The sequence below is a fragment of the Python bivittatus genome, unplaced genomic scaffold (genome assembly GCF_059951505.1).
Source record: "Python bivittatus isolate LINGU-HERP-01145 unplaced genomic scaffold, Pbiv_v1 ctg000480_np1212, whole genome shotgun sequence".
NCBI classification, from domain to species: Eukaryota; Metazoa; Chordata; class Lepidosauria; order Squamata; family Pythonidae; genus Python; species Python bivittatus.
Window position 1 is genome coordinate 81,676,509 of NW_028277075.1, and position 20,690 is coordinate 81,697,198.

General features: G+C 39.1%; 1 protein-coding gene across 2 annotated transcripts in view; it reads left to right on the forward strand.

Moving 5' to 3' along the window:
• Positions 1 to 20,690, forward strand: part of GLI2 (GLI family zinc finger 2) — a 263,871-nt gene that overhangs the window by 204,000 nt on the left and 39,181 nt on the right. For both annotated transcript variants that reach the window (XM_025164234.2, XM_025164235.2), the window contains 2 exons: positions 3,230 to 3,432; positions 6,892 to 7,083. In XM_025164234.2, the coding sequence (XP_025020002.1) occupies positions 3,230 to 3,432; positions 6,892 to 7,083 (395 nt within the window). The remainder of the gene's footprint in view (positions 1 to 3,229; positions 3,433 to 6,891; positions 7,084 to 20,690) is intronic.

Sequence of the window (20,690 nt, forward strand, 5' to 3'; positions counted from 1 at the left end):
TATCTAAAGGAAGCTCTGTTCTTTAAATCTATTTTGAATCTTATTCTAGATTGACTCAGATAAAAGGTAGGCATTGAGAGGACCTTGCTAAGGGCTAGGTCTAGCTACATCCAAAAGATGTTCATATATTTTTCCCAGTTAATAAATAGTTTGTTCTTTACTGTTTTCATTCTGTCAGAAAACACCAGGAGGTCTAGGTAGATGACTCATGGCTGGAGGGGGTCAGACGGCAAATAACTTTAATGTTGCAGCCCCAGACCCAGAAGAGCTGTAAGTAAATGATCCAAGGAAAAGCATAATTGTATGTGAGTGTTAGGCAGTGAGAGAGAATTAATAATAGAGAAATATAGTCTGTAAGGATGAAAGAGAAAGTATTGAAACATGCATCCAATTAGGACACTGGCTTCAACTCTGATGGTGAAAAAATAAGGGATAAATAATAAAAAAGTTTGAACTTAAAAATGTTACCATCTTTCATTAAGTAGTTTTGTAAATTTTATTTAAAAATGAAATGTTTAGCAATACAATGATTTAAAAATATGCAAACAATTCCTAAGGAAAAGGAATCTTGATACTAGAACAGTCAATCTACATACACTTAACAGTATAACTAGAAGAAAAATACATGCATCTTATGAATAACAGAGTTATAAAGCAATCCTTCCATACATAAGCCATTCTAGCTTTATTATCAATAAATTAACTCTTTAGACTACTTACATGGTACAGCTTGACATTATTCATGAACATTGTTCATTTTAGGGATTGTTTCAGTAATGTTCATTATCAGATAAAATGGTCTATTCTGAGAACAAGATGCTTATAATAATCTTCTTTTGTAATGAAATTGCCATAATTTTAAAAATGGTTTTGTATTCTCTAGCATAGCTCTATTTTCAGGTATGGCTTTTGTTTTAATGACTATGAAGTACAACAGTGGTGGTCTCAACCCACTTCCTGGTAGAGCTGGCATTCCTGGTGAAACCTTGATCCTCTCACCTTCTATCCTCATTTTTGACCAATGCAAACATCTTTTCTGTGGGACAGAAAGGACTCATGTTCTCCAGGATAAGCCATGGGCAAAATTGATGAGCAAATCTTAGACCTTGCTAATGGGCTTTAGATGTTGATCTGCTAGTTTAGATGTTGATTTCCTAGTTTGACTCAAAAAGCTCATAAACTACATAATACATCGTTTCAAGCAGCCATCAAAGGTATTCACAACCCTGTTGGGAGAAGCTGAGGGAATTTATTGGGTATGTAAGAGAATTTCTTTCAAGGCTTATGTGTGAAGGCAGGTTTCATGGCTCAGGGAAGTCTGGGACTGCTTTCAGTTTACATCTCACCCACCCCCACTCCCACCTCCCCACTGCAGTCACACACTTCAATTTAGCCTTCATCAGCAGTAAATTGTCAGATGTTTTGTTAATGACATCACTATTTTTTTAAATCCTGTTTCATTTTTTCCAGATGGGACTAAAATTATTTGTAATGATCTCTAGCTGAATCTGAAATGCAGGCTTTTATTTGCTTTCTCATTCCTCTCTCTCTCTCTCCTCTGCCAGCTCTTTCCCACCAGCATGAATTAAACTACTAGATTTTGCACAGTTCCTTTATTACCTGCAGCCTTTCCTGAAACAGGAAGCTGGACCTTTGCACGCAGATTACTGGTGCAGGAGATGTCACAGATGAAATGCTGTTCTGTCTATAGGCCTCATGCTATGAAACTGGGCATTTTGGAGTACTATATTTCCTATGTAATCTTAATAACAAAATGTTCTGCAGATGACCTTGCAAATTATTTTAAATTGCATACTTGTTTCCCTAAACAATTATCTTTTAATTACAGCTTCATTTTTCCCATTGCCCTTAGTGGAAGGGTAAAAAAATTGTAGTCCTGCAGATGTTGCTAAACTACAACTCCCAGCTGTTCCAGCCAGCAAGACCAATGGTGAGGGGTGCCAAGAGTTGATTTTCAGCAATATCTAGAGAACTGCTGGATCCCTATTAGGCCTGCTAGATCAGACTAAATATCCATTAACTTCAGCATCCTCCTTGTCACAGCGGGTATCATGAAAAAGTAGAAATTGTTAGTTACCTAATTTATTATTTTATTTGTCCAAATGGATATCACAGTGTAATCAACTGGGTATTGACTCCAATAATTTAAATCCTAGTCAGGGACCTAAGAGTCATAGGGGTATTGCTATAAAATGTATTCTGTTCCAAGTAGAATAATCTTTTGCAAAATTAGTGGCATTGAGTCAAGGAACTTTAAAAATTCTACATATTTGGTTAATTCTTTGGATATCGGGCAAAGATATTTGGTTACAATCAGAATGACTATTGATTGTTTTCTCCATAATCTTCCAACCACAATTTGTAAATCATGATGTTTTATTAACTTCTTCAGTTGTTTTTCTTTAATTCAGCTATCTCCACATATTGTCACATCAGTAACCAACACCTTCTTTTCTATAACAGTAACATCTGGTGTATTATGTTCTAAGTGCCTTCCATTTTAATTCTGAAATGTCATTTTGGAAAACGTTTTTAGGTACATGGTTCCATGGTGATGATAAAGATGACAGGAATAAGAAGAGCTTGAAATATCCTGACATTTCAAAAGCCAATAACTTGGGGGGGAGGGGTATTCAGAGTGCCTGGGTATATGGAAACCCCATTTGTAATCAAGCCTCAGACAGTAAAATGATTGGGATATCTCTGCTCAGTGGCTGTTCCAATGTCTAAAAAAAGCCAGTAATAGGTGAATTTAGGAGCTGTTAGCGAAATTACATACAGATAGTCCTCGCATACCATTTGAAGTTACGACAGTGAAAAAAAATAGCTTTGTGACCAATCCTTGAATTTATGACCATCACAGTGTCCTGCGATTATGTGATCGCCATTTGTGTGCTTCACAACTGGCTTGTGACAAGCAGATTTAATAGAGAAGGTGGAAGCAAAATCATAAGTCGTGGTCATGTGATGTTTCACTTAACGACCTTGGTGATTCACTTAACAACCGAAGGGGAAGTGAGGTCGTAAGCCCATTGCAGTGTCATGACTTTCTGCTTAGTGACCGCAGGGCTTAGCGATGGAGTTGCTGGTGCCAATCGCTAAGTAAGGACTACCTTATTTGGTCTCCCTTACCTTCTGATTTTGTAGTATATTCATGTTCCAGCAGTTAAAGAGATTGATCTTGAGTTTTTTTCTGCCTCTTTTGCAGACCTTCCACTCTAAGCGGCAGCCCTGTTATCTCTGATATCTCCCTCATCCGTCTATCCCCACACCCTGCAGGACCTGCAGAGTCACCTTTCAACCACCCTCATCCATACATGAACCCCCACGTGGAACATTACTTCCGATCCATGCACAGCAGCCCTACTCTGTCTATGATCTCAGCTGCTAGAGGCCTCAGCCCAGCTGATGGTAAGTGGGGCACAGATAGTTGACTAAGTGGTGGAGTAAAAGCTTGTGGAGATAATGTGTGTCAGTACAGTAACACTTTCTAGGTTAATTACCATTAATGGAAATATCCATGGGCAATTCCTATATACCAGCAATATACGGATCAGTCTAAATCAGGTCCATATCAGTGATGCAGACTTTCAAATATTATTCTGTTCCATTAATATTTTTTGCATTGTAAACTATGGGAAGTATTGTTCACAACTGTACGTGGTGCACAACTTTTCCTAATATACAAAGTTTTTGTATATGATTACTTCTAGCATAGACTTATAAAAGCAGTTATTTCTAATATATGCTTTTAAAAAACTATCATATATATTTATTTATTATTTATTTATTAAATTTATATGCCGCCCATATATATGCTTTTTGCACACAAGATACAGTATATGTTCTGTTATGAATCTATTTTTTCCAAAGGTACATTTTTATATAAATTTTTGCATGAGGAATGACAAACTTTAGTGGATTTCAGTCACTGTTGCTCATCTGTGCTGCAAGAGTTGCAGATGGCACCCTTTTACTCCAATGAAATCTGTCATGGGTTTCTTTTGTATACCCACCAAATCCCTTGCAGTAATATTGCTAGTAGTAATATTTCCAAAGCAGGAATTTACACTTACGAATTAGTGATGTTCATGAATGAAGAAATGAAGGAATCATTACATCAACAGCTTGGCCTTTTGTTGATTGTCTATTGGTACATATAAGCATAGAATAGAAGGGCTGGGAGGGATCTTGGAGAACATCTGGCCCAACCCACTGCCCTATTTAAAGACCTCCAATGAAGGAAAGCCCACTGCCTTCCAAGGCAGTTTGTTGGATTGTTGAACAGCCCTTAACATGAAGACACTTTTTCCGAAGTCCAACTGAAATCTGCTTCTTTATAATCCGCATTTATTTTAATTACAAAATCTTCCTGCCTGTAGGTAGACACACTGGAAACCTTGGATCACACAACATAAACCCTGCTGGCTCTTGTAGGAGGCCTTTGGGAACTGTTGTCTCTCTGCAGGTTCTTCCAGTGTATAATCCTAGAATTCCCCACATTCTCCAATGATACATTGGAGGGTGGGTGGGTGGGTTGACCTCTAGCCCTTTCACCTTCTCTGGCAGGAGGGCAATTGGACTGCACTTACATCATGTGTAGCTTTGCTCATCATATCTTATAATACACTGTATAAGAGGGAGGAAGACTTCTCTCTACCCACTTTTTTCTCAGTACTAATATTTCTATCGTATCTTATTTGTATATTTTCCAGTTCTGACCAGAAGTGTACATACTTATGATTACATCATAGATTTCTATAAAGACACAATTTAGGCTGTTTTCTTTTTGATTCATTTCATAATGATACTAACAAGACATTTGTCTGGCCCCTTTTCTTTGTCTTACTTTTTTTCTTAAAGGAAGTTAAAACATATTTTATTTTTAAATAAAATGTTGACAAAAAGATGGTTCAACATAAAACAGGATTGGGTCATGAAGGAATGGATTTAGCACTTACACACATACATGCCCACCCCTGAACTGTATGTATTTGAAGGTGGGAAGGGGGTAAGTGCACCAGAGAGCAACGGCCCAGTGTGAGGCCTCTCTTCTTCAGCTGGCAAGCAGCAGGCCGTTACCACTGATGAGGAAGAGAAAAGGGCTCCTGGATGAGCCTCTCAAACCAAATGGCCAACCCAGCAGGCCAAACGTTCTCCAGGCTTGCAGGGCAGAGCTTTGCAAGCTGCTCAGAGTCTGCCGATCTGTCTTCATGAAGGGAAGCAAAGGTCAAGTCTTCTAATCAAGCTTGACTCTTGCTGATTTCCTGGTCGTGCCCATCCAGTTTTCTTGGCAACAGTAGGGAAGTGCTTTGCCTTTGCCTTCTTTCTGGACAGATTTGTTTTGTTTCATTTCTCAGGCTGGCCTATAGACTACCAAGGAATCTAAAAGGAAGAGTGAGGTGGGTGGGAGGCTACTTGAAAAGGATACCAGAAATCACATTTCACCATTTGCCATGTAGTGCCAGCCATACATGGCATCGTTACTATAGCTATGTCAGGAGAAGGGGAAAAGAAGGAGGATCAGATTAAGGGAGGGAAAGGTGAAAGAAATAGTTGGGAATACTGTTAGCTATTCTACTCGTGTTCATTAATTTCTTCTTGTTTACAGTCTAAAAAGCAATAAAATATAAGTGGCACCAAAATAGATTTCAATAGGAAACAGCCTCCTGACTAGCTTTTCCTTTGTAGAAGATTCTATGGGTTGGTGTTCATCTGCTCCTTAGTAGTATAGCCAAAAGAAAATATTCTAATCTTTGCCTCTTCTGTATCTGCAATGAAGCTAAAACTTCACCTCTGCAAAATAAGAATTGGATGATGCCAAGCATGGTCCTCCAGCTAGACAGATGTAATGCATCTTGAAAAACCTGGTTTCTTTCTCATTGCTGATTTGGTTTTGCTGATCCCAGGGGCCTTTCCCTTTAGCAAGCTTTAAGCTTCCAAGTTTCTGCATTAAGTAAGCTACAGATGTGTTTTATTGCTCTTATAGACTTTCTTCCTCTCAATACTACCCCTGAGTCTTCTTCCTTCCTGCAAAAGAAATTTTATTATTGTTTGGCATTAGAAAGGGGTCTTGATCTTGACTGACTGAGTTCCTTCCTTCCTTCCTTCCTTCCTTCCTTCCTTCCTTCCTTCCTTCCTTCCTTCCTTCCTTCCTTCCTTCCTTCCTTCCTTCCTTCTCTCCCTCCCTCCCTCCTCCTCCTCCTCCTCCTCCTCCTCCTCCTCCTCCTCCTCCTCCTCCTCCTCATCCTCCTCCTCCCTTTGTAAATAAGTTTAATGTAGAATGGGCATAGAGACAGGCAGGTTTGAAAATTCACAAATGGGCAAAAGTGAGGATAATTGGTTCTGGCAAGCTAAATGGTTTTCTACTGCCAGGCACACTAAAAAAAACTCTTTTATTCTCACTCACTCACTCACACACACACACCCCAACACACACAATGTATTAGATCCCTGCTTTAATTTTCTTATGCTGCTTCTCATTAACTAGGCTTTGTCTGTCTTTTTCTTTTGTAAAAGGCAGGATGTTAAATTTCGACAACATTACTGCATCCCGAAGTCTCGCCTCCTTTGCCCCCATTCCCTTCCTCCCCCTCTTTCTCTCCTTCTCCCTCATGAACTCTGTGTTCATACAGCAGGATTATTGGGGGGGGGGGAGGTTAGAAATGAGAGATTGTTTATAAATTTGCGGAAATAGAGGAATGTAGAGGGCCCCAGCCTGATGTCTTTTGTCCAGAGCGAGCACACGTCAGAGTTGCAACTACAGTTTTGGCAGGGAATGGGGAGATTCTAACATCATTGCAGATATTTTATGTCTGGAAACATTTTACCCTTCTTCTCTCCTCTGTCCCTTGCTTGTTGCCTGTACAGTAGCTCATGAGCATCTGAAAGAGAGAAGTCTCTTTGGCCTTCCCCCTCCTCCTCCAGGAGCCAACCCTGCAGACTACTATCACCAGATGACACTCATGGCCAGCCACCCAAATCCTTATGGGGACCTCCTCATGCAGAGTGGAGGAGCAGCCGGGGCCACGCATCTTCATGATTACCTCAGCCCTGTAGATGGTGAGTAAAAGAGCCTTCTCTAGCTGGATCCATGTCCGAGAGTGTTCTTGGTGGGATGACCATTTCTAGAGTGGGTGAATGGCACTGTAAAATTGGTCATAAAAATGTGCATCTGTGTGCGCACATATGTGTCTAAGAAAGACAAGATTATTGAAAGCACTGGGTTACTTGACATCCTGCTACTTCCTGCATATGGCTACAGGCCCTGTTTTGCAACACGGCACAAATAAGAGGACCAGCCTCTCCCCTGCCCGTTCTTGCAAACTCTTCGTAAAGAATGTACAACTTGTCTTGCTAAATCTCCAGTTCTACTGGATAACAAACACCCTCATTAAACTTGGCAGACACTGGGAAGCTAAGACGTGTGAACTGAAAGGCTCTGCCATGCTAAATGAGAAGAGGGCATGATCACTTTACAGTAAAACAACAAATGCTGGACCGCCTCTTCAGAAAGTGGGAGGGACAGGGGAAAAAAGTTCTCATCTAGAGTTTGGCTCGCTTTGCCTAGTAAACTTCATGCTTTGAACAGCTCCGGCCCTCCAAACCAATTAAGAAAGGTAGGAATTAATTTTGCAGAATTAGCACAGGCTTTGTGATAAATTGTAGAGAGACTATACACAACTCCGCTTAAACTGAAGCACTTTTAATCAGACCCAGTTTTCAGTGGAAAAGAGCTAAGAGCTCTTCCGTTAAATGAATGTGACGGACAAGTGCTTAATGTGCCTGGATTGTGTGCTCCAGCTTCCTTCTTTTCGCAAACGTAGATGAGGTGGGTGCAACTGGAAATAAGGCAACAGTTGAGCAGGTGCTAACTTGACAACAGTATTTGGGCTTAGGAGAAAGTTTACCAGGCCTTTGCCAATAACATTGGAAGAAGCCATTGCGAAATGTACACACAGTGTCTAAAGTCTTATGCATTGCTGTAGTTGAGTGCTAAGTTTAAGATATATTTTTGGAACAGTTTTGCAGTTTAAACCATGTGAGTGTGTTATAGCCAAGAGCGGAATCTAGTAGCGCATTAGAGACCAATTGCTTTACTGTGACGTGAGCTTTGGTAGCTAAGATCCCACCGAATTTTAGCCCTGCACGGTGCACGTATAGGGTTTAGTGAAATAAAATAGCACATGAACTTGTTTTCCATGGTTCAGATTCACCCATTTGTTCTCTTTTCAAACTGGCCTCTCGCCGGGTGTCTCCATCACTTCAGTCCATAGCTTCTCTGCTGACGCTGAGGCCACAGTAAACCACTCAACCTTTCATGTGCCGTAGAAGACTTCTCAGCAGGCCTCTCTGGAGTAAAACTCCAGTTTCGCCCTGTTGCATTTATGTTAATTTCACGCAGGAGGACAAAACCTTAGCAACCTCCAAAGAAATGAGATCAGCTTTTAAATCTTAGGAGGCTCTTCTGTACTAACTTTTAAAAGGTTACTAGTTTGGAACGGTTATTTTCTCTCAGGCTGTCCTCTTGGAAGAGTTCTTTGCGGCTCTAGCTTTCGATCCTTGTGATGATCTATACTCCCCCCCGTCCCTGCAAAAAAAGTTGCCCATAATTGATTAACAATGGCTACCACTGTAGTGTTACCATTTTAGGTCACACTTGCCAAGGATAGACAATGCTGACAAAATTCAGTCCCATATGACTTACTAACATGAATTCAAGAACTTTGTTTTTCCATCACAGCCTTTTAGTTGTTGCAAAAGGAGGAGGTATCGGAATTAAAAAAAAAAACCAATTTTAAAAATAAGTGAATGCATGTTGCTGTTTGTGGATGTAGCATCACTATAGAATTTGTACTGATGAAATTTAATTTTTACTGCACTCACTGAAAATACTGTACAAGGTGTCTCTCAAAGTTCTTTCCTCTGATCTTTTGGCTAAAATTTTGCTGCATCTTGGGTTCTTCAAGAATCCCATTTACTTAATGGTTTTTTGGGGTTGTGAGACTGAAGCAGCTTTTGTGTTGCCCAAGAAGGATCTTGGAATACCTTGAACTGCAAAACTAAAGGAGCCCTCTGTGCCTTAAGAAATTTGTCTCTTAGGACATCACCTCGTGCCAGAACAAATGCTTGGCATTTGCAGCGGAGTAAACAAGAAGTGGTATGATACCTGCCCAGAAGCTAAAAGATATTGGATTAAAATCCACACATGGTTGGAAAAAATGATAAAACAACATATAGACTTTAAACCAGAGACATTCCTATTAGGAATTATACCTGAAACATATAGTAAAGAACTGAAATATTTGATTGTAAATGTTCTGACAGCGGCTAGAATTGTATTTGCTAAAAACTGGAAAAATGAAAAAGTACCTATGCAGGAGGAAGTCATTAAGAAAATTATGGAATGTGCAGAGATGAGTAAATTAACATCTGAAATTAGAGAGCAAGAAGATAAACAATTCTATATGATATGGGATTTGTTTTATCAATGGTTGGATGAAAAGATATAGTAATGTAATAGATCAGCAAATTATATAATAGAAACTTGACAAACTGATATAAATTATTATATATATATATATATATATATATATATATATATATATATATAATCAATGGATAAAAATGATATAAATCCTATTATGAAAGCTGGTGTTATAGACTAGTAACAAATGAATAATAATTGATAATTGATAAATATATAAATATGTGTTGGATAGATGACATGAGATTCTATATAAATGATGAGTGAAGATTATGAAAGGATGGCACAAATGATTGGTAACTGGCTGACACACAGTTTAAAATGGAAGATGGTTTTTTTTATGCTTTTTATGTTATTGTTTGTTTGTGTTTGTTGTAAAAAATAAAAAATTTATTAAAAAAAAAAAAAGAAGTGGTATGATACCACAGTACAGAAAAAAATTCACAAGGAAATTATGGATTGCAGCTGCATGCTGTTTAGCGATAAAGGGGTTGCCTGATATAGAACTCCGATGATATATTTATTTATCGTGCTTCAGTTTAAGTTAATATTGTGAAGATGCTTCTGATTCTGTGTCCTACAAATAGGATTTTACTTCATTTTCAGAAGCAGAAGGAGCAGAGAAGGGATATCAGCCATTCAGGAGTGAGTCTTGTTTCCTTTCTGATCAAGCACCAAAGAAGGAGAATTGAAGCCCTGTAGGGCAACACTTCACTTGCCCTTTCTGAACTTTCAGCTCTTTTCTGAAACAGCCCAGATATTAAGAAAAGGCATAACTCTGGAGGTTGGGAAGTGTGTATGCATATACTGTAAATAGAGAGAGAAATATCAATCAATATGAAGCAAATAAAAACCTAAATAGAAATACCTGTAATTGCTTAAAGTTGTTTGATAATACCAGTAATTAAATGGATTGCTTTAAATGACAAAAATAACTTTATGTTTAAATCTGCTGTTTCATATTGATGCATGGTTCTCCTCCCACTTATAAGACTCTACACTAAACTGGAACAAGCTGTGCTCCAACTCACAGTGAACGTGAAAGCTGGCCTGAAGTGGGACAATTCAGGGTGATTTTTAATACAACCTACATGAGACATAGGTATCTAACTCACCTTGCCCCTGATTCAAAATTTTCTGTGCATCTGTACCTCTGACATGTCATTTGGCATCATGTACTGGAAAGAGCAAGATACTGAGCCATGTGCTAAGCTGGCTAGCTGGCTGGCTGGCTGGCTGGCTGGCTGGCTGGCTGGCTGGCTGGCTGGCTGGATGGATGGATGGATGGATGGAGGCATTTGTTCAGGTAACACTTTGGTATGGGAGTACATGGAGAGTGGCATGACTGAGGGTTGAGTGAAAGATGGTTTCATATACACTGGCAATGGAATAGATTGCCATCATCGTTACCAGGATCTATTTTTATGTGGCTATGGGCAGAAAGAACCGCGGTCCCTCTTGTGAACAACTGTTGGTTTTTTGTTTGTTTTTAATTCTTTCATTCTAATTTTCCCATGTGTTACTCCAGCATTATTCAGTTAATTGGCTTATACAGATTTCCATTTCTTTCATCTCCCATCCCTTCCTTTCATATCATATTTCAGTCTTCTATTTTGCTTCCTCACAATAATTAGTTAGCTATAGTAGTTGTTTTAGTCAAATCTTTCTCCCTCATTCGTTTCTCCTACAAATTCTTCATTACTTATCATTAACTTTATATTTTTTTAATATTGTGTAAATAATTGTAAATATTATATTGTTGCGTGAGTGTTATTCTTATATTTTGTCCTTCCAAGCAGTGCTCCTCTTTCCTCTGATTCCATTTTGATCACTGGTAGGAGTGTGTGTTAGTATATTAGGTAGAATCATCAGAGAGATGGAGCCTGGATGGAAACATGGCAAAGGATTATTGAGGATGTTGTAGAACAAAGATTCTATGCCCAATGAATAGAGGAGGCCAACAGGGAAAGAGAAAAGTTTATTCAGCAGGAATAAATAGAGGAGGCATGGAAAAGAGAAAAGTTTATCCAGCAATGACCAATGGATCTGTCTTGCAAGAGCAGATACCAACCTTGGGATGGTTATAATAATTATAAACATGCATACCACAATGTGTCCATTTCTCATTGGTTTAATGTATGCCCTTGCCTTATTTAATTGAACTTTACATTTTTTGCACATACAAAGACACTCTGTTCCCCATATGGTCTTTTAAAATGCTGACCGGTCACTTCCCTATCTTAGAATGTCCTGACATATGTACGCATTTATTACCCTTGTTTCCTTGTATGTGATCTGTCCATTTTAGAGATAATGGAGAAGGGCCTTTTATTTGTCTTTAAACTAGCCCCTCTTCTGCTTCCTTAGAAGTGGAACTTAAAATATCAGCATAGAAAACATCATCATCCTGGCCTGTTTGATAAGACGTAGTCATGATGGTCATGGCCATATTTGCAGCAGATGCTGGTGTAATGGAACCTTTCACCAAGGCATCTGTTAGAGAGATAACTAAGGTAATAGTTCAGTAAAACAAATAAAACATAAAGACAAATTACTACAACAAATACAACAAGAATTCCTTCCCTTGAATAATTTTTCTTTCCCTCACTCTTAGATCATGGATCCAAGAGGTTATTTACATTTATTTAAATGATTTATATCTCAACATAGTGACTCTGGGTGGCTAACAATGCATAAAACATAACAATATACCATATGAGAGTAAAAAAAAAAAGCTAAAACATAATAAACACACATAAACAATACAATGTTAATCTTTTTATACTAACCAAAAAGAAACTAACCAACTCTACGTGTAGTACTCAACAGACTTCCTGGCTCAATGCCTAGGGGAAATGCCAGGTCTTCAATGCCCTTTGGAAGACTAACAGAATCAGGGATTAACTAAACTCTCAGTTACCAGTCCCTGGAAACACATATCGAATGTAAGATACATTTTGTAAGGCATCTACCCAAGCCTTGATGTCATCTATTTTATCAGACGAATACACACAACATTTAGAACCTACAAGGACCCATATGCCTCTTTACCAGCCAAGACATAAATTAATTCAGTTCATTTTGAAGTGCAATTTGGCAGAATGTTTTGGTTTCTACCACTACCTAGATACAGATCATGACTTTATTTAGATGTAACAGGCTTCCCATTCTTTGAATTAATGGTGCTTATATCAGTTTTCTGGACTGGAGAAGGTCCCGCTTATATCTATGGGTCTAGAATAGTTTTGGAGCAATCAGTTGTATGGCTCAAGGGTGGCAATGTAACAGTGGCCAGACCAGTGTTGTCCAAACTTGGCCACTTTAAGATGAGTGGACTTCAACTCCCAGAATTCCCCAGCCAGCATGGCTGGCTGGGGAATTCTGGGAGTTGAAGTCCACTCATCTTAAAGTGGCCAAGTTTGGACAACACTGGGCCAGACCAACCAGAAGGGAGGGCTTTATATGCTCGAATGCCACAAACCAAATAGTTTCTGCTAAGGCTGCAATTCCATTTAGGGCAAGCACATTCTGGGATAGGTCATACACTGAATACAATGTCCAGGAAAGGTAAGAGTGACTATCTCCATTTCTCTGTTCTCTGAGAATTGGAGATTTCATGATGATGATTATGTTGTGTCATCAAGTCATTTTGACTCCTAACAACCAGACAGGTAGATTTTCTCCATGATGATCCATCCCTAACCTGGTCTTTCAGGTCTTCCAGTGATGCCCTTATCACCACTGTAACTGAGTCTATCCACCTTGCTGCTGGTCATCTTCTTCTCTTTCCTTCCCTTTCCCAGCATTAGAGCCTTCTCCAGAATGCTAGGTCTTCACATAATATGTCCGAGGTAAGATAATTTGAGCCTGGTCATTTGTATCTTGAGTGAGCGCACTCTGGGTTGATTTGTTTGATGATCCATTGGTTTGTTTTCTTAGCTGCCCACAATATTCTCAGGAGTCTTCTCCAACACCAAAGTTCAAAGGCGTCAATATTCTTCCTATCCTGCTTCTTTGAAGTCCAACTTTTGCTTTCATAGAATATCAGAGGGATAGAGGCTTCATAGAAGAGCCAAATTTGTTTCCATCTGCAAATGCTGGTACCTGTACCATTATTAGTGGGAAAGTATTTCCCTTTTCTATTAAGCACTACTAGATAAATTGAATTACTGCATGCAGATCTGTCCAAATAGTGTTGTTATGATTAATGAATTTGAGCCACATCCTTAAACTAAAACAGAAGCATTTAAGGAATGTGGGGCCATTGGGATTCTTCCAAAGTTACTAACAGGCATATGATGATATACCATTATGCTGTTATGTGACCATAATAAATATTTGATTTGATTTGATTATATACCCAACAACTCTTGCTATGTTTGGCAACTGGAGTATTTTTCCAGAAAACAAGGCCAAGATATTGTGTTTGTGCTGATATTCAGTCATACCCCACACTGTCAACAAGATCAACATGTATACACATGGTGATCCATGTTTTTTTTTACAGATTAATCACTATTATGGCATATCATAAAAACACTGTTAGGAAAGGTAACATTTGTAGCTGTTTGCCATAGTCTAAACAGGGAGCAAGGCACACAAGTGTGAATTACTGTTCTCAGTTAATTTATGCAAAATAGATGGAAAATTCACCCATAATAGAAAACATTTGATCCTTCCTCAACAGGAGGGCCAGAGTGGTATCAGTTCACTTGCAGCGTATCTGATGGATCCAGGAAACCAGGTTGATAACCTTTACTGCTGGAGGTGTAGTTAAAAGAACTTGGAAGGGTCCTTTCCACCAAGGTTGGAGGTATGGTTTCCATTGGCAGACCTTCATGAACACTTACTGGCCTGGTTGAACAATACTGGACTAAGGATTGAATTCAGGACAAGTGGCAGGATAGTGGTGCTTCCAAACTTCAATACTCTGCCTAACTGCAAACAGTAAGAGAGAAGTTCATCATCAGTCAAAGCTAACTGGTTGATGAAACATAGGTACACATAGGGTGGTCCATAAGAATCTCATGCAGAGTCGATCCAGTAGTCTTGCTATGATGGCTGTGCATAGATATTAGAGCAAGGGGAAGAGCATCAGGCTGTTTTAGACTGACTTGACTACAAATCTTGGAGATTTTTTCAGTATACTTTTATAGCATTCCACTAAGCCAGAACTCTCTGGGTGATAAGGAAGGGCAAGAAAATCAGAAATCAATTTGAAATACCATTGCTAGTGTGGTAGTACTAAACAAAACGTGTGCCTCTGTCAGTTACACTGCAGTGAGGGACCAATTCTTTTACCAGCTTCTTGGCCATAGTAACAGCATCAGCTTTCTTGCAAAAGTAAGTGTGAGGCCACATGCTAAACATGCAAACAATAATAAGAACATGCTTACAACCTTGGGCAAGTGGCATTTCAGTAAAATCCATTTCAATTTTAAATGCTTCTTCCAGAAAGGGGAGAGACAAGGGGGAAGGGTGCAAAGACTACCCAATGTTGGGCAGATCCAGACCACTTCTAATACAGATGTCATTCGAGGTGCCAACTGATTTTTTCCATTTCGGTTTGCAACTCACCTTTGTGCATGTGTCCATTAGAATGCCCTAAGCTAGCAAGAGGGAAAAGGAAGGAGGAAAGGGTAACCAGGTGACCCTCCAGAGTCTGGAGTGGTCCATGTGGACCAAGAAAGCACCCCGCCTGAATCTAGTTCTTCCAGGCTGGGACCAGTTTCTGAGCCAACAACAAAGAAGATAAAGAAGTAAAAGAACGCTCTGTAGAGAAACCTCAGGAGACTGGAATGCAGCATGTTTAGCACAAGAATCAGCAAGTTCATTGCCAGGCAAATGAGAATGGTCTTTTACTTTAATGACAGCAACAGCAGAGGACAGAAGAATAGTATCAAGTAGAAACAAAGTCGGAATTCTGAATCAGAGAATGAGAAGATGTGAAAGCCCAGATTTTGCCAAAGTTGGCCATAGTCATGTACAACATCAAAACAATCAGAACACGTAGAAAACATCTCATGAAATGCATTTAACAATCTAGTGCAAAGTTGTGCAAGTTCTCCAGGTTGTGAGACTTGCACTGGCCAGTGACTGATATGTTTATGGTGAACTATAGTTAAAGTAGTATTAAGAAGCTGGTTAACATCCTCATATATTGGCCGATAAACATCAAAGATAGCTTGCAATTTCCTTTTAAATGTTTCTGGATCCTGACTTAATTTTGGGAACTACAAAATCACATTGCACAAGTCACAAAATGTCCATGGGGCTGGAGGCATCCAACCTGACCATCAACACCCAAAACCTGATATATGGGATACTGAGTCACCTACTTGTCATTAAGATATTTTTGAGAGGGCAATGGCACTGGGGACAACTGGCATAAGACAAAGCCAGAAGTACAGCAGGGGGCCCCATCTCTCTTCATCAACTTTTATATATCACCATCTTGCAGTTATAGGCAATCCAAATTCCCCTTGTAGTAGTTCAGATGATTCAAAACTTGATTAGCCCTATGTGGATCCAAAATGTTAGTCAACATCTTCCCCCCAAAAGGATTCATCTGCAATTTTCAAACTAGGATTATCTCAGATTATAAATCTGTCGTATATATAAGGGTCAATGATTTGGTTCCAGAATCTTCCAAACATGCCTTGCAAACTTTATGTCAGGCAGTGCAGAAGAATTCTAACTAAAAATAGAGTGAAATCCTATGAGGAAATTGGTGTTTACCAGAAGTTGAACCTAGCCATATTATGGGGAGTAATGGAATGCTCCTTGCAATATGTTAAATTACTTTTTATTCTGGATCAGAATTGAGTCCAAGATTATCTTAATAAACACAGTCAATTCACCTCTTGTGTCATATCAGAGGAGTGACATAATGATTTTATAATTGTGGTGATAATAGTTTTTTAACTTGGTTGGTTACATTCCATAAACAAGTAGAAGATAAAAGTTATGCCCATTGATGAACCTGAAAATCAAGAAAATTGAAATCCATGTCATTATATGATAATCATAATTTAGATAAAGAACATCTAGATGTTTGTTCTTCCATTGTCAAATATTTTATCAGTCTGCTTAAAATCGTTTAGGAAATCTTTATTTGGGTAAGATTTCTTTCAAAAATTTCCATTGCACTCTGTCAGAGAGCTCCTCTGAATCAAAGGAAACCACCAGTGCAGATTTCAACTTTGCTGAATGTATATCCAGAACATCAAATAATACTTTGATGGAAGTGATCTGAGGAGAGGGTTGTTGTGGACAAAAGACAATAACTTGAAAGAATTCCTCTGATTTCTGTGAAATTTTGCAATTTTCATTGTCTTATAATCCTACAAATTCCATCCCATTCTGATGAAAAAGTAATGTATAGGAGCTATTATGGATTTATGCTTTTCCCATGCTAGATAGTGACAGCATGGAGCTCTCGTTTTCTGAATAATACTCCAGAATGAGAAAAAAAAATGGGACAAACTAAGGATTTAACCACAAAGCAGGTAATGTGGTCTTTGGTCATTTATTTAGCACTGAGAAATGTATACATTGCTACCAAGTTTGCATGCTTTTTAGTACATGTAAATATACCTAAAGGAAATGGCTTCACATTTAGAGTTTTAACAAAAGCTAACAATTCAGAGAGCAGAGCTGATACTATCTGTCCTTCATCAGTGTTTTCCCTACTCTAGTGGCCCCTTAATTCTTTATCCACACATGACGCACCAACAGAAGCAACATCTTCACAGGTTAATGCAATCTTAATCTTGATTCCAATGGGGAACAAAGTGGGGAAGCCACTGTAGAATAGCGGGCAAGCCCCAACACTCTGTTTGTACCTCTCGCAGAATTCCAAGATTGGGCAATAGAAATTCCAGTAGTATGATGGAAGAGGGTGGAGCAATTTTGGACTTTTTTTTTTTTTTTTTTGGCTTTGGCTTGAAGAGGGAGTTAAGTATGTCAACACAGCTGGGAGCAACTGGGAGACAAACTGTTTCCATTCCCATTAGCCCATCTAACAATTATTTCAGGCCCTGACTTTAGGAAGTTACAAAGATCATCTTTCTTTTTCTTTTTTTTTCTTTTTTTCATAATTAGGATGTGAAAGTACACTTGAAAGTAATTCAGTGAATGCAAACTGAAGATTGTTACAGGTAGTCCCCGGGTTAAGAATGCCTGGTTTACCATAGTTAAGAATGGAGCCCATTGTAGCAAAATTTGAGTTAAATACACAATGATTCAAGTTAAATATTCCATGGTTCAAGTTAATTACACAATACTACTTATATAGTATTATACAATAATATTGTTCCGACTTATAAACAAATTCAACTTAAGGACAGACCTTGGGAATGGAACTCATTCTTAAACTGGGGACAACCTGTTTATGGGTGTGTGAGTGTGTTGGATTACTAGGTAGTGGAAATGTTGACTAGCGGAAGTCTAATAAAATAAACCTCCATGTTTGTTTCATTTGCAACTTTTTGGCAGTTATCAAAGAAGGATATTTATTTATTTATTTGATTTATACCCCATCTTTGTTTTGTACAATTCGAGGTGGTGTACATAATGCCCCTTCCTCCTGCATTCCCCACAATCACAATCTTGTGAGGTGGGTTAGCCTGAGAGAGAGTGACTGGCCCAAAGTCACCCATCCAGCTTCTATACCTAAGGGAGGACTAGAACTCCTGGCCTCCCAGCTTCTAGTCCAGCAGATTTAGACAAATGGTAAATATTTGTGATGCAATGCTGCTTTTATAGTTGCATTACAAATGTGATTGACAGAAGAAGTCTATATTTGAATAAATATTCTTAGCTTCTCATATTTTTGTTCGTGCAGCCTTTCAGCGAAAGAAAACAGACTTTTGATTCACTTGCATCTTTCCTAGAAGCTTGTACTAGGAGAAAAAAAGAATTTGCCTATAGAATTATCTGAGATCAACCCTGTGACTTCAACATAAGTGTAAATGCATCATATAGCACATTCTAGTGGAAACTTAAACCCACAATGTTTGATTCTGGGTATAAAGACCAACGACACCAAAATCTTTTCCTCACGTCTTGCATTACCTGGAGGATCCAAATCAGATCAGACAGTAATAAAATGCATATGCCTTGATTTGTGCTAAAAAGTCCCAGGCTAACCTGCAGAAACTGACAGCTTCCAGCAGAGTTTTATACCCTGAAAAAAAGATTAGGGGTGTGTAGATGGCTGCACCAATAAAACCTGGGCTGCTTTTGGACTTCAAGATTTCTTCAGTGGTCAAATTAATGAGAACCAATGGCAGAGCTGACACGGCAGACATAAATCATGGGAAGGAGCAGCAAGGACTGAGTACAAGGCTTTTCTTTCTATTTAGTAATTTATCAAGGGAAGTGGCACATTAATAAACAGATCTCCCTTGAGGGGTGGGAGTAACAGAGACAAATATGACTGTCAAAGCCAGGCTGCTCACTCCTTAGCAAAGTAGGAGAATGGACACACACACAAAAAGCCCTGTGTGGATGTATCAATTTGTGTGAATGAGTGAGTAGGTTTGTACCTTCTCTTGCAAAATTCTCTTTTGTAGGAATAATCAAAATAAGGACCTTTGGTGTAACATACTGAATCATTCCTTATTAGCTGGACTACGATTACTCAAGGAAGCAGACTCACACTGAGGTTTTGAAAGGGGGTTAGGTATATGCTGGATGTGGTCCAACCTCTGCAGTGCGTCTTCATGGAGATCCTTGCCTTGCTGTGTCCCAAGGGCCAAATCACAGAGGGAAGCAGTTGCTGGATAAGTGTGCAGTACTGACAGCCAGTTATGCAGCCTGTATGAGCACATCTGTAACATCAGCATGGGAATTTGCAAGCCAGCGGTGGGTCTGTTTCATCAAGGAGGCTTATTCAATTTCTCAGTTTAGCTCTCATGAGCTCAGTCGTATTGGCCTTCCTCCTGAAGCCTTTGTCAGCGAGTATCTTTATATAAATGTCCTTAGATCTCCCAGTGCCCAGCAATAAACCCCAGTGTGTCTTCCTAGAGCAAGATGGTATAATCTGTTCATTTATTATTTTATTTTTGTAGCATACACTCTGTGCCGTGTATGTGACTGTATGGTGGGTAAACATTTAAAAATATGAACAGAAGGCTATATTGGATTCGACATTCAGTAGTGTAAGCTCCTTTAAACAAATTAAAAGTAATGTTAATGTTAGCGCTGAGTATAAAATTAGGTTGGATAATGTGATGGTGAGTTGGGTAAACTCTCCAAAGCCACATGGGAAGTGAGTAAGGTTTCAAGTAGTCAACGAAACTGAGGTTTTGGAGGCCTAGGGAATCCTCCATCTCATGTCTAAAAAGGACTAGAATAAATTGTACCAGATAAATGCAGATTCTTAGACACTGAAACTGTAGAATATAGGTTTAATTCTATATATAATGCTAGCTCAGTGGTGTATGTGAAAAGTAGCAACTGTTGACAACAGGCCTGGCAAAGCTTCACTGAGTTTGCTTTGGGGCAAACTCTTGTTGTTGTTGTTGCCTATCAGAGACGTCTCTGCCTGTCAGGTGAGCTCCTTCAAATGGTTTACCTGATTGCTAATTGCCTTTGCTGAATCAAGTTGGAATCCCTGTTTTTGCTGCTGCTGCTTCTTTTTCTTTTTTTCTTTTTTTTAAAAAAAAGCCGTTTCTACCAGAGAAGCCTTTAGCTTAGCTGGTATTGCCTGGATCTGATGTAAGCCTACCAGCCGCCAGAAAAGTCTGGATTGATCTGGGATTCTGAACCCCCCCAAGGTGATTGTCCAGCTTTTCCAGAGGAGCATTCCTCCTTCTGCTGGAAGTATTGCTAATGGCTAAGGCAGAAAGCAGAGCTGGGTTCATTTATTTCTACAGATACTCGTCGCATTGCCTCCTGCTACCACCACAAAAGCAGGATAATAGAGGCCACGTTTCCTCCTAAACTGCACGTGGGCTCAGAATCACAGTGATAATGGATTTGTGTTACATACCAGGAAGCTCCAGAGGGGTATTAGGAGAGTGCCATTTAGGAAAAGTGATTTTGGCACAAGCTAAGCTTGTAATGTACTTGGTTACCTACGTGCATAGCTTTTTTCAAAGAGCAAGAACGGATCTCCCTACTCCAATGACTTTGCAGTCCACTATACAATGCGCTGACCTGGTTCACACATAATAAA